Source organism: Oryctolagus cuniculus, chromosome X (genome assembly GCF_964237555.1).
Source record: "Oryctolagus cuniculus chromosome X, mOryCun1.1, whole genome shotgun sequence".
NCBI classification, from domain to species: domain Eukaryota; kingdom Metazoa; phylum Chordata; class Mammalia; order Lagomorpha; family Leporidae; genus Oryctolagus; species Oryctolagus cuniculus.
The window spans coordinates 108,297,714-108,311,404 of record NC_091453.1 but is presented as its reverse complement, the minus strand read 5'-3'; the positions used below and the strand labels follow the sequence as shown (position 1 = coordinate 108,311,404).

At 38.9% G+C, this 13,691-nt stretch overlaps 1 protein-coding gene across 50 annotated transcripts in view; it reads left to right on the top strand.

Annotated features, from left to right (window-relative positions):
- ENOX2 (ecto-NOX disulfide-thiol exchanger 2) overlaps positions 1–13,691 on the top strand; it is a 315,538-nt gene that overhangs the window by 290,613 nt on the left and 11,234 nt on the right. For all 50 annotated transcript variants that reach the window (XM_070066497.1, XM_017349914.3, XM_070066476.1 and 47 more), the window contains 2 exons: positions 11,184–11,365; positions 13,366–13,473. In XM_070066497.1, coding sequence (XP_069922598.1) covers positions 11,184–11,365; positions 13,366–13,473 — 290 coding nt within the window. The remainder of the gene's footprint in view (positions 1–11,183; positions 11,366–13,365; positions 13,474–13,691) is intronic.

Here is a 13,691-nt window from a genome sequence, read left to right as displayed (position 1 = left end):
CATAGGCAGAAAGGATTTGTATTCCAGTCAGAGCTGAAGAAATTAGAAGGAATAAAAGAGAGTAGTATAGAAATATAGGCTGAATCCTCGAGAATATGAATAAATGAGTGTGAAAGACAAGTGAAAGACAGAAGGGCAAAGGGATAAATACAGAACTTTTGGGGGCTACCCATCAAGGAAAGAAGAGGGATTTTAGAGGATTTAGACAAAGAGCAGTGTTGGAAGCTAGAAAACTGGAAGAGAATTAGGCTGTGGAAACCAAGGGATTTTATGGAAGTAGGCAGTAACCAATATTATCAAATCATACAAAGAAAATAGGAATTGAAAGAAATAGCATTGAAGAGAAGCCAATTTAGTAAATTGATACAGGTAGAGGACAGGCAGTATGACATTAAGAAGAGAAAATGGACCAAAATAAGATGTACAGGTCAAAAAGCTGGGTACTAAGCAAAAGGAAATAAAGGTATTATATAAGTGGAGACTAGAATTGATAACAATTTTAAAATTAAGTTTTTGTTGTTGATCAATAAAAGAGGAGTTCATCAAGAAGATAAAGTTTTTTTTAAACTTTTATTTAGTAAATATAAATTTCAAAAGTACAACTTTTAGATTATAGCAGTTTTCCCCCCATAACCACCCTCCCATCTGCAAACCATTCCATCTCCTACTCCCTCTCCCATCCCATTCTTCACTAAGATTCATTTTTAATTATCTTTATATACAGAAGATCAACTTTGTATATACTAAGGAAAAATTTCAACAGTTTGCACCCACACAGACAAAGTATAAAGTACTGTTTGAATACTAGTTTTACCGTTAATTCACATAGTAAAACACATTAAATACAGAGATCCTACATGGGGAGTAAGTGCACAGTGACCAAGAGGATAAAGTTAAAGGTGCTAGAAAATGAAAGTGTACTTATAGGTAATTACGCAAATGGAATCCTGGAAAAGAGGGGGAAGATCCATATCTGGGTGGAGTTTGTTTTCTACAAGGGAGAGCCCTCTTCCTCTGAGACAAGAGCAGGGAAACAGAAAGCATAAGTGTAGGTGTAGCCCAGGCTTCTCCCTATAGCAAGAGAGTGGTCATCTGTTAATGACAGAGTGATTTACAAATGAGACCAGGAGGAAAGAGGAACAAATCTGGTAAAAATGCTGTGGGCAGTATGGAATAAAGAAATCAGTGAGAGGTTGTCAAGGGCCCACATGAATCTGTGTCGGTCTTGCTGCCTAGTTCTGCAACTTCCAAGACACGTTTGAGTTCACTATGGCCCAGATAAGGAGCAAAGAAAGTTAAGTCAGTGATCATCAGTTGGGGATTGGCCAGGTAAGCCTGAAGGAATAAGGGGTCTAATAAGTTGGCAATGAAATCTGTTAGCCAAGAAGCAATTAATGGACTGGGTGAGATTTCCTCACTCTGAGATGAAAGGTCCCAGGAGGAAAAGCAAAGGGAGCCTCGTTGTGGTAAGGGCAAGTAAGAATTCTGTGTTTGAGAGTGGAACATAAAGATCTCAGAAGGGAAACAATGAAGTACCACCAGGTACATCCATGCTGGCAGAAGCCTGCTTTGAGTGGAGATAATGAAGCAAGGAAAAGGCAAGGCATTGTGAGGTCAGGGAACTCACTTGAGATTTTGCCTGAATCAGCTTGCAGCCATCCCAGTGGCTCATACTTATATCATCTCCCTCTTTCTTCTCACTCTTTGTTCTTTTTTACTTTTTTCCTTTGTGAATCACTCAGCTCAAACATTTTTTATGAGCCTTGGGGATAATTTTGCATTCTCCCTTCTATAATTTTATAACATTTTTTAGCATCTCCTGCAATGAAGCTTTGTAAGGATGGCTGACTCCCTGAATTTACTTCTGTTGCTTTGTTTTGTATCACTTGTACCACTTGTGCCACTGTACCACTGAAGAAACCTAGGCATTAATATTTTTAATGGCACAAAATCCTCTTGATCTTTTGTTGTACAGAAACATAGCTGAGATTTTGCTCTTAGTGGCTCTTCTGGAAGGAGTTCACAGCTGCCTTCACACTGTCATATTTCCTTGATGAACTGGCCGCCTTCACATCTGAGGGGCAATCCTCATAAAGAGAAACATTTTCACACATAGAAAAGAGTCCAGAAGGAGAAGCCGAGGACTAATGATGGCAGGATGGGAATATTTTCACTGTACTATGCTCTTTAGTATCAGGACGGATGGATTCGCCTGCTCAAACATACTATTAAAAGGTAATATTGAACTTTTCAGTGTTCTGGCAATGTACAAAGGACTCTAACTTCAGAAATGGGCCCAATTAATATTAAGTCTGTGAAAGGAAAGACTTGGTGTCCTCATTAAAATGACAAAAACCCTCAATTCAGAGAGTGGGAAATACATTTTATAGGTAAGGTCTTCTCAGTAGCATTATAGGTGATTACTTTTTTTTTTTTTTGCTTAGTTAACAGGTCCAAACTAAAATAATTATTATCTACTCCCACTGGGCTACAGGTCTGCATAGCTGCTCATCAGCATGCCCTTACCCCACCCACCGAGACAGAGCAGTCTCTCCTCATTTTCTCAGAGGGAAAATATTTTCATATTTATACTGGAGAACATGCTTCTAACAATTCTCCCAGATCTCTGCCCTTTTCTTGCCTGTGTATCTCCATATGACATGTAAAACATAATAAGTATATATAATCACTGGCCTGCAGTGCAAAAGGAAACAAATGAAATGTCACCAGTTTGTGTTGGGCCATGTGGACTGCTACAGGACAAACATGCAAACTAGAGCAGATATAAGTAACTGTCCATCTATGAGAGTCACTTCATTTACAGAGTAAACTGTGTGCTAGTCAACCAGACTACACCTCAAGATGCTGTCCTTGGTACTGACCCAAACCAAGGATTTCTTCCACCGTGTGGCAGATAGTTAATTTGCCCCCCCCCCCTTTTTTTTGACAGGGAGAGTTAGACAGTGAGAGAGAGAGAGACAGAGAGAAAGGTCTTCCTTTTTCTGTTGCTTCACCCTCCAAGTGGCCACTATGGCTGGCGCGTTGCAGCCGGCACACTGTGCTGATTCAAAGCCAGGAGCCAGGTGCTTCCTCCTGGTCTCCCATGCAGGTGCAGGGCCCAAGGACCTGGGTCATCTTCCACTGCACTCCTGGACCACAGCAGAGAGCTGGCCTGGAAGAGGAGCAACCGGGACAGAATCCGGTGCCGCGGCCTGGACTAGAACCCGGTGTGCCAGCACCGCAGGCGGAGGATTAGCCTATTGAGCCGTAGCGCCGGCCAATTTGTCCCTTTTTCTATACAGTTTGCTATCTACAAATCATCTTCACTTGTAGCATCTTCTTTAGGTGCTGTGATTGTTAAAAATAATACCTGTCTGATGAAAAATACCCCAAGCACTTGAAGAGATAGAAAAGATAAATATTACTTGGAATGCTGGGAATCCAAGTTCCTGTGCACTGGATTTCTCTTCAGTGACACAATATGCATGATCATGGCAAGAATTAATATCAGTAATAAGGGACTGGTATTGTGATACAGCAGATGAAGCCACTGCTTACAACACTGGCATCCCATATTGGAGTGCTGGTTTGAGTCCTGCCTGCTCTGCTTCCAGTGCAGCTCCATGCTGATACAACAGAAGATGACCCAAGTGCTTGGGCCTCTGCCACCCATGTGGGAAACCTGGATGAATTGCTAGGCTTCTGGCCTTGGCCTGGCCCAGCCCCAGCCATTGCATCCATTGGGGAGTGAACCAGTGGATGGAAGAACTCTTTCACTGACTCTGCCCCTGTCTGTGTCACCCAGCCTTTCACATAAATAAAATAAATCTTTTTTTAAAAAATATCAGCAATGGGCTGGTACTGTGGCACAGTGGGCTAAGCCTCTGCCTACAGCACCAGCATCCCATATGGGCACCGGTTTGCATCCCAGCTGCTCCTATTCTAATCCAGCCCTCTGCTATGGCCTGGAAAAGCAGTGGAATGATGGCTCAAGTCCTTGAGCCCCTGCACCTGCATGGAAGACCAAGAAGAAGCTCCTGGCTTTGGATCGGCCCAGCTCTGGCAGTTGCAGCTATCTGGGGAGTAAACTAGTGGATGGAAGACTCTGTCTCTCGTCCTCCCTCCTTCCCTTTCTCCTTCTCTCCCTCCCTCCTTCCCTTCCTCCTTCTCTCCCTCCCTCCCTCTGCCTCTCTGTAACTCTGCCTTTTAAATAAATAAATAAATAAATAAATCTTTTTTTAAAAAATCAGCAATAAAAACAAACATAAAATGAATGTGTAGGGGCCAGCACTGTGGCATAGCAGGTAAAGCTACCACCTGCAGTGCTGGCATCCCATATGGGCACCAGTTCTAGTCCCAACTGTTCCTCTTCTAATCCAGCTCTCTGCTGTGGCCTGGGAAGGCAGTGGAAGATGGCCCAAGTCCTCGGGGCCCCTGCACCTGCGTGGGAGACCCAGAATAAGCTCCAGGTTCCTAGCTTCCTTGGTGCAGCTCCAACTGTTGCAGCCAACTGGGGAGTGAACCAGCGGATGGAAGACCTCTCTCTCTCTTTCTCTCTCTTCTCCTTCTCTCTCTGCATAACTCTTAACTTTCAAATAAATAAATAAATCTTTAAAAAAAAAAAGAATGTGTAGTTCGAAAGGTCTTGGTAATTTTTTACCTAAAATTCAAGGTTTTTTTTTAAAGATTTATTTTATTTATTTGAAAGACAGAGTTATAGAGAGAGGGTAGAGACAGAGAGAGAGGTCTTCCATCTGCTGGTTCACTCCCCAGATGGCCACAACGGCTGGAGCTGCACCGATCTGAAGCCAGGAGCCAGGAGCTTCTTCTGGGTCTCCTATGTGGGTGCAGGGGCTCAAGGACCTGGGCCACCTTCTGCTGCTTTCCCAGGCCATAGCAGAGAGCTGGATCAGAAGACGAGCAGCCAGGACTAGAACTGGCGCCCATATGGGATGCCGGTGCTTCAGGCCAGGGCATTAACCTGCTGCGCCACAGCGCCAGCTCCTAAAATTCAAGTTTTAAAACTGCCATTTCAGGATAATTGCATGGCCAGCAACAGAAAACATGTGGACATTGAAAATGTCTCAATACTACTAAAAGATACTCCTAACCAGAACACTTCCTATTATATTGACAGTCTTTGCTTTGGCTAGGCAATCTGATCACAGCAGCCTGCATCAGTACCTAATAGTTTTAGAAAAACCCTCAAGTTAGGCATGGAACTGAACTCAGCACCTCACCAAAGGCAGCCTACTTTTAGGAACAGGAAATATTTTCACTCTCAGAATGCAGTTCTCTTCATCTTTGTAAATCACAACTTCTTTGAATTCATTATGTAGAGGATTAATCTTGTCTTTGAAATCCCTTTAGAAAACTCTTCTTCCACTTTTATAACTGAAAATTTCAACGATTTTATTTCCATTAATTTTCTTTTAGTTTCTTCTACCCAAGTCCCTTCCCATAGATAGCTGAGAAAGCTCACATCTTTTTGAAATTGTCTTTTAACCTTTTTGTACATTTTACATACATATTTATAATTTTGAATCATTTTGATAATATATTTTCTTGGCTTTATGTTCTGTTAGTAATTTAAAAAGGAATAAAGTGCAAATGTTCCCATAAATATGGTATATAACTAATAGAGATTGGTGGAATTATGTAATTTTGTACCATAGTTATAAATCTGGAACATAGAAGGTACTCAATAAATGCTTGCTGAATTAATGGAAATGTTCTTATTAAACATTGTTAAATGGCTTTTATGTTTTTGACCTTGAAAAATGTGCCTTAAACCATAAATAATCAAATTTAGCCTAGGTTTTTTTCTCCTATATCTTCATTTTTTAATTAATAAACTTTATTTAGAGTGATTTTAGGTCCACAGCAAAGTTGAGAGGAAAGTAGGGAGTTTCCATATTCTCCCTGTAGCTACAGAAACACATTCTCCCCCACCCTACCCCTGCTGTCAACCTCCCTCACTAAAGTGGGACATTTGTCATAATTAGTGAACCTGTATTGACACATCATTATCATCTGCACTGTACAGTTTTGGTCTCACTCTTGATGGTGTATATTCTATGGGTTTTGACAAATGTATCAACAGCCATCATGGTAGTATCATATAGAATAATTTCTCTGCCCTAAACCTCCTTTGTCCTCCACCTATTCATCCCTCCCTCCTGGCTAAATAATGGCAACCACTAATATTTGTACTGTGTCCACAGTTTTTCCATTTCCAGAATACCACATAGTTGAAGTGATATAGTACATAGCCTTTTCAGATTGGCTCTTTCACTTAGTACTGTGCAACTAGGTTTCCTTCATGTGTTTTCATGGCTTGAAACTCATTTCCTTTTAGCATTGAATAATATTCCATTGTCTGGATGTACCACAATGTATTTGTCCATTTGCCTACTGAAGGACATCTTTGTTGCTTCCAAATTTTTGCAATTATGAATAAAGGTGTCATAAAAACCCATGTGCAGGTTTTGTGTGGATGTTAGTTTTCATTTCATTTGGTAAATGCCAAGGAGCGTGATTGCTGGATTGCATGGGAAGAGTATGTTTAGTTTCATAAGAAAGGTATATGCATATTAAAGTAATATTTAACTTGTCTTTTTCTAGTTTCCTAAGGTAGAAGATTAGATGATTGATTTTAGATCGTTCTTCATTTCTCATATATGCATTCAATATGACAAATGTCCCTTTAAGTAGTGCTTTCACTGTATCCCACAGAATTGGATAAGTTACATTTTCACTTTCATTTACTTAAATATCTTTTCATTTTTCTGAAGATTTCTTTTTTGACCCATCTGTTATTTAGACGGGAGCTTTTCAATTCTGAGTAGATTGGGATTTTTCAGCTGTCTTTCTGTTACTGATTTCTAGCCTAATTCCACTGTGGTTTGAGAACATACATTATATGATTTCTATTCTTTTAAAAATTTTGGAGGTTTATTTTTAGGGTCCAGAATGTAGTCTCTCTTGGTGAATCTTCTATGTGAACTTGAGAAAATATGTAATTTGCTCTTGGTGAATGACATAAATATACAGATGTCATTAATGTCCAGTTGATTGGTGGTGCTGTTGAGTTGAACTCTGTCCTTACAGATTTTCTGCTTTCTGGATCTAGCCATTTATGATAGAGAGGTATTGAAGTCTCCAACTGTAATGGAACATTCATCTATTTCTTGTTGAAGTGCTGTCAGTTTTTGCCTCATGTATTTTGATGCTCTGGTGTTAAACTCTTGTAAACATTGAGGATTGTTATATCTTCTTAGAATATTGACCAATTTAATACTATGTAATGGCCCCTTTTTATTCCTGATAATTTCCTTACTTTGAAGTCAGTTTTATCTAAAATTGATATAGTTACTCACACTTTCTATTTATTAGTGTTAGAATGGTATATCTTTCTCCATCTCTTTTCATGTAATCTATAGATATCCTAATATTTAAAGTAGATTTCTGGTGGATGGCATATGGTTGGATCTTGTTATTTGATCTACTCTAACAATCCGTTAATTGGTACATTTAGACCAATTATGTTTAAGGTAATTATTGGCAATATTGGATAAAGACCTACCATGATGTTTTCTTTTGGTTACCCTTGGTCTTTGTTTCTATTTTTGTCTTCCACATTTTTTCTACATTTTGTGGTTCCAGTTGAGCCTTTTATATTCCATTTTTCTCCTTTCTTAGCATATCAAATTATATTTCTATTTTTAATTTTTTGGTACTGATTTCCCTAGATTTTCACTATACTTTTACAACTTATCCAATTACACTTTCAAATAACAGTATACCACCTCATTGGTAGTGTATGTATAGCCCTTGTCTCTGCTGTTGAGAAAGTTTTTTTTTTTTTCATACTATTTGTTGAACTCTACTTACTCTACGGTTGACCTTATGGGTATAAATGAAACTGAAAGTATAAAACTGAAAGTAAATTTTTGTAAAAATTAAGAGTGGGACTAGGAGAGGAGGAAGAAGGGTTGGGAGTGTGGGCAGGAAGGGAGGTTGAGGTGGGAAGAATTACTGTGTCCCTGAATTTGTATTTATGAAATGCATCAAGTTGGTATACTTTAAAGAAAATTTTTAAAAATATATGTATTTCTAATTCTTCCCTCTCATCCCTTGTATCATTGCTGTCATTCATGTCATGTGTACATAAGCATATGTAAGTTTATATAAGTGTGTGTGTGTGTATTCCCAAATGCACAGAGAGTTTAATACGTTGTTGATATTGTTATTTTGAACAATTATGTTAAATCAAGAATAAGAAAATTTTTAATGTTACCTTTACTTATTCATTCTTTGATGTGCTTTATTTATGGAGATCCAAATTTCTGACGTATCATTTTCCTTCTCTCTGAAGAAAACTTTTAACCTTCTTTCAAGCCAGGTTTACTAGTAACAGACTTTCTCAATGCTTGTTTCTCAGGGAAAGTAATGATTTCTCTTTCACTTTTGAAGGGCAGTTTCACAGGGCACAGAATTCTAGTTTGGTGAGTCTTTTAACTCAGTAAATATATAATTCCACTTTCTTGTTTGCATGGGTTCTAAGAAGTCAGATGTAATGTGTATATTTGTTCTTTCCATAGGTATGTTTTTATTTCTGGATTTTTTTTCTTTTTTTAAAGATTTATTTATTTATTTGAAAGTCAGAATTACACAGAGAAAGAAGGAGAGGCAGAGAGAGAGAGAGAGAGAGAGAGAGAGAGAAAAGGTCTTTCATCTGCTGGTTCACTCCCCAATTGGCCGCAAAGTCGGGAGTTGTGCCGATCAGGAGCCAGGAGCTTCTTCCAGGTCTCCCATGTGGGTGCAGGGGCCCAAGGACTTGGGCTACCTTCTGCTGCTTTCCCAGGCCATAGCAGAGAGCTGGATAGAAAGTGGAGCAGCCAGGTCTCGAACCAGTGCCCATATGGGATGCCGGCACTGCAGGCGTTGGCTTTACTCACTATGCCACAGCACTGGCCCCTCTTGCTTTTTTTCAACATTTTTCTTTATTTTGATTTTCTGAAGTTTGAATGTGATATGCCTAGTGATAGGGTTTTTGGGCATTGATCCTGTTTGGTGTTGTGTGAGATTCCTGGATCTATGGTTTTGTGTCTGACATTAATTTGGGGAAATTTCTCCATCATTTTTGCTTCAAAGATTGTTTTTTTTTCTCTTACTACTCCATATATTCCCATTCATATGCTTCTACCTTTTGAAATTGTCTTGCAGTTCTTGGATATTTTGTTACTGTTAAGTCTTCTTTTCTCTGCCTTAGCTATGGGCTGGATGTTTGTGAACCCCAAAATTCATGTGCTGAAACCTCATCACCAGTGCAATACTATTAGGAGGTGGGGCTTTGGGAAGAGTGCTTATGAGGATTAGTTCCCATATAACAGAGACCCCAGAGAGCTGCTTTGCCCCACTGTGATATGATGACACAGCTAGAAGGTACTACCTATAAACCAGGATGGGGGCACTCACCAGATTCTGAAATTCAGATGCCTTGATTTTAGATTTCCCAGTTTCTAGAACTATGATAAGTTAATGTCTAGTCTTTATATGCTGCCCAGTGTATGGTATCTTTTTATAGCAGCCCAAATGAACCAAGATGGGTTTTCCTTCTTAGAGGTTTCTGTTGTCATGCCCTCAAGGTCAGAGACTCTTTCCTCAGCCATGTCCAATATATTACTGGCCTACCAAAGGCATTCTTAATTTCTGTTGCAGTGCTTTTCAGTAATCTCTAGTAATTCTTTTTGATCCTTTTTTAGAATTTCCATCTCGCTGTATTACCCATCTGTTCTTGCATGTTATTTACTTTTTCCATTAAAACCCTTTGCATATTAATCATGGTTTGTTTGTTGTTGTTGTTGTTTTTTTGATTCTCAGCCTGATAATTTCAACATCATTACCATATCTGAGTCTGGTTCTGATGTTTGTTCTGTAGTTGTATCTGCAAACTCTGTGTTCATTATGCCTTATAATTTTTGTTAGAATCCAGACACGGTGCATCGAGTGATGGGAACTCTGGCAAGTAGACATTTATTTGTGAGGTGGCAAAATGTAGGGAGAGGGAAGAGTTCTCTGGTTCTATGATTAAGTCTCATCCTTTTGGGGAGCACATATGCCTGGACTGGTGACCTTCACCAGTGCTTCTCAGTCCTTCCATCATAGGCTTGAAGAGGCTGGCGTTGGGTATTTTCTTTTCCCAGACCAGTTAGGCTCTGATAATACCCAAGAAGGTTAAGCTCTGGTGAAATAGATTTTCTTTACAACAGGCCTCGTTAAGAAGGGCAGAATGCTGTGCCATTTCAAATTTAAAAAGAGCCCTTTCCCTCCTCATGCCAGAAGCCCAAGGGAGGTTTCTCTGATATTCATTGTGAGAACCTATAGATGACCTGTAGGTCAAACTAATAAAAGTATGTGAGCCCTACCCCATGACTGGATCTCCCTGGAGATTTTAACTCTTGGGCTTGTCCACACTGAGCCTCCAAATATTCGTCTATTAGAGTTTAGTTTTACTTCCCTGGCACTGGGTCCCCTGGAGCTTTCTGCTCATGAGTTTCTGGTCCAGAAAGGCGATTTGTTATATTCTTCTGTGTCTCTAATTTGGGAGCCAGCAATTTTCCCTGTGACCTCACTTCTCTGATATATATGAGAATTGTTGATTACAGCTTTTTGCTTACTGTTAAGACACAGTAAAGGCTTCCAAGCTCCTTACATGAGGGACCTAAAACCAAAAATCTTGTATCCTAGCTTTTACATTTACCTTTCTTCTGTAGCAGTAGTCAATGCTACATTTTTAAAAAGCATCTGTCAGGAAAATGATTGTGTAGGCAGTTGTGAGTTTAAGATAATTATTCCTATATTTTATTATTACAGAGTTCTTGTAGTTTGTGCATTTCAAATAAAAGTAACATGCTACCTGGAAATATCTTAGTTATATTTGAGGTGGAGACTATGACCCACGATGAGGACTTTTATGCATTGGAATCTTGGTTCATTTACAAAAACGGGCCTGTATGCTTCTGTGTCCATGTTTTTCTGCCATGGCTAACTCAGACCTAAAGTTACGCATCAAGAGGCTTTTTATACATGTTAATTTAAAATACCAAGTTCTCAGGGTACTCAGGTGAGCCACAAAGAAAAATGACCATATGTTTTAATATTTTATATTGGTTTTTTAGCCTTAGTATCACAGGCGGAAGCTCTCAAGGAAGAAAATGACAGCCTCCGTTGGCAGCTTGATGCCTATCGGAATGAGGTAGAACTGCTCAAGCAAGAACAAGGCAAAGTCCACAGAGAAGACGACCCAAACAAGGAGCAGCAACTAAAGCTCCTGCAGCAAGCCTTGCAGGGAATGCAACAGGTGAAGGCATTTTGGTTTTCTGAGCTTTCTAGAAGGGTGTCTCTGGCTTGGCTGAAGAAGAGATGATGTATTGTAGTTAATGAAATATGCAGGCTAATGTAGAGTTGATAATGGATCACCAATTTTCAAAGAATTGCATTCAATGAAAATATTTAACATTAAAACTACATTCAATGTAATTAATATTTTCTTTATAGATAGGACCTCAGGATGTTTATGAAGAACCTCAATTATTTAGATATGAAAAAGTACTGATTAATAAATATCTAGTTACTAGAATGCTAAATAATGCAGCCCTTTAGAAGGAATAGCAGGAATTCTACCTTTAATTTGGGTGGAAGTAAGGATGTTATGGGTTTTCAAGTATCAGTGCTTTGGGCACACAATAGCATTTTATTTGCATTTTATTTGGTTTTCAGTCATCTGTGTGAATGAGTTTACCTCCACATAATTCTAAGTATAAAAGTCAACAAGTGCATCAAACTACAGCGGCATTCAGATATGACATTGTATAATAGAGACTCAATGTCTAGATGTTTTATGTAACTGTCACCACAGTGATTCTCAATTTAAAAGATCAACATCTGTGTTCACTATAGCAAAGGAGTAGCACTTCTGAGTACTGTCATCCCATACTACCATCCATTTTCCTTAAAACATAAATTGTGCAAAAAATTGTTTAACTGAATGCCTTGGAATTATCTCGGAGACAGCCAGTTGGTGGTTGGAAGTTACAAATTATGAATGGAGAGTCTCTTCAGCACTAGCAGGCCCCAGTTATTACTTCTGCCATCATTGCCTTCCTGTGTGACAACTAATATCACATTAATATTTCACCTTTCCTATTAGCAAAATGTGTAAAGTAATGTTTACTTTCCTTTTACTGTCACCATGGAGTTTAATTAGACCATGTAAATTATATCAGAGATCTTTTTACCAAAAAAATGCATTTCCTCAGCTATACTTCAAAGAAATTTGACACTGTGTGTTGTACTGTGTTTTTTAAGCTCTTCTAATGGCCTTTTGCAAGGCTCTGAAAAGCTAGACTTTGGAAACATTTTTGTTGTTTTGATCCCTCTTCCTTTTTTTTGAAACTGCCACATAAAGACAGTTGTGCTACTTACATGCAATTCGAAGATGATGAGCTTATTTTTTTTTCATTTCATCACCTCAAAGATCTCAGGGGGAATTAGGTTTCTGCCCCCTAAAAAATCAAATTCACTCATTTGGATAACTTTTTGTTGGAAAATAGCCTTGTAAACTGACAAAAATTTCTCCCATCTTATCCCAAAAGATGTATAGTATAATATGCTGCTTAAGAACATGGAATCTGCAGTTCACCCAGCTTGGTTTTAAATCCCAGCTCTACCACTTCACTGTCTGAATGGCCTTTGGGAATCTATGAGACGTCCCTAATCCCCAAGGCTTACAGTATCACATGGTTATTGTGGGGCTTAAATGAGAGCATAAATATAAGCCCTTAACAGAATGCTTAACACATAGTAGGCACTCAATAAAGAATATTATTGTAATTATTAATAATGACAAACCCAATTCCCTGCCTTCTGATAGGAAAACTAATGTGTGAAAGTTGGATTCTTTAGCACTTTCCTCACAGAAATTGAACATGGCTTTTAAATGGTTATTTTCAAGGCTGTTCTACAATATCAACTTCACTTCTGTGCAGCAATGACAATATTACCCACACAGTATTAACTGCACCCTGCCCTCACCCCTGGCCAGAATATAGGAGAAGTCAAGTCACTGACTGGATCAGTTAGTTTCTTTGGGCCTTTCTAAAATATGAACAGATTTGTAGGAGTCAGATAAAATAATTTAAAGTGAGGAGAGTCCCTTTATGCTTCCAAACACTGCATGGAAAAATGATTGTGCTGAGGGGAAATGAGGCACGATCACTTGATACCAAACCTCAGCCAAGCATTTTAAGGGAAGTTTAGCTCCTTAATTACTGACTTGATTATCTTGGGTCTGTCTTGTAGCACCTACTCAAAGTCCAAGAAGAATACAAAAGGAAAGAAGCTGAGCTTGAAAAACTCAAAGACGACAAGTTACAGGTGGAAAAAATGTTGGAAAATCTGAAAGAAAAGGTACCTGAGTGCTAAGTGAACCTTTTCCCTTACCACTTTCTCTCCTTTGCAGTGACAGTAAAAATGCCTTGAAAGAAATGGAATTTTTGCCTGATTGGGGTTCAGAATCCCTCTTCTGGGTAATTCTTGAATCAAGGGCTCTGCTTTTAGATATGAGTCCTTGGCACGTCTAAGGGTTCTGGAGAATATATTTTTCAATGAAGAAGAAATCAGTCCAT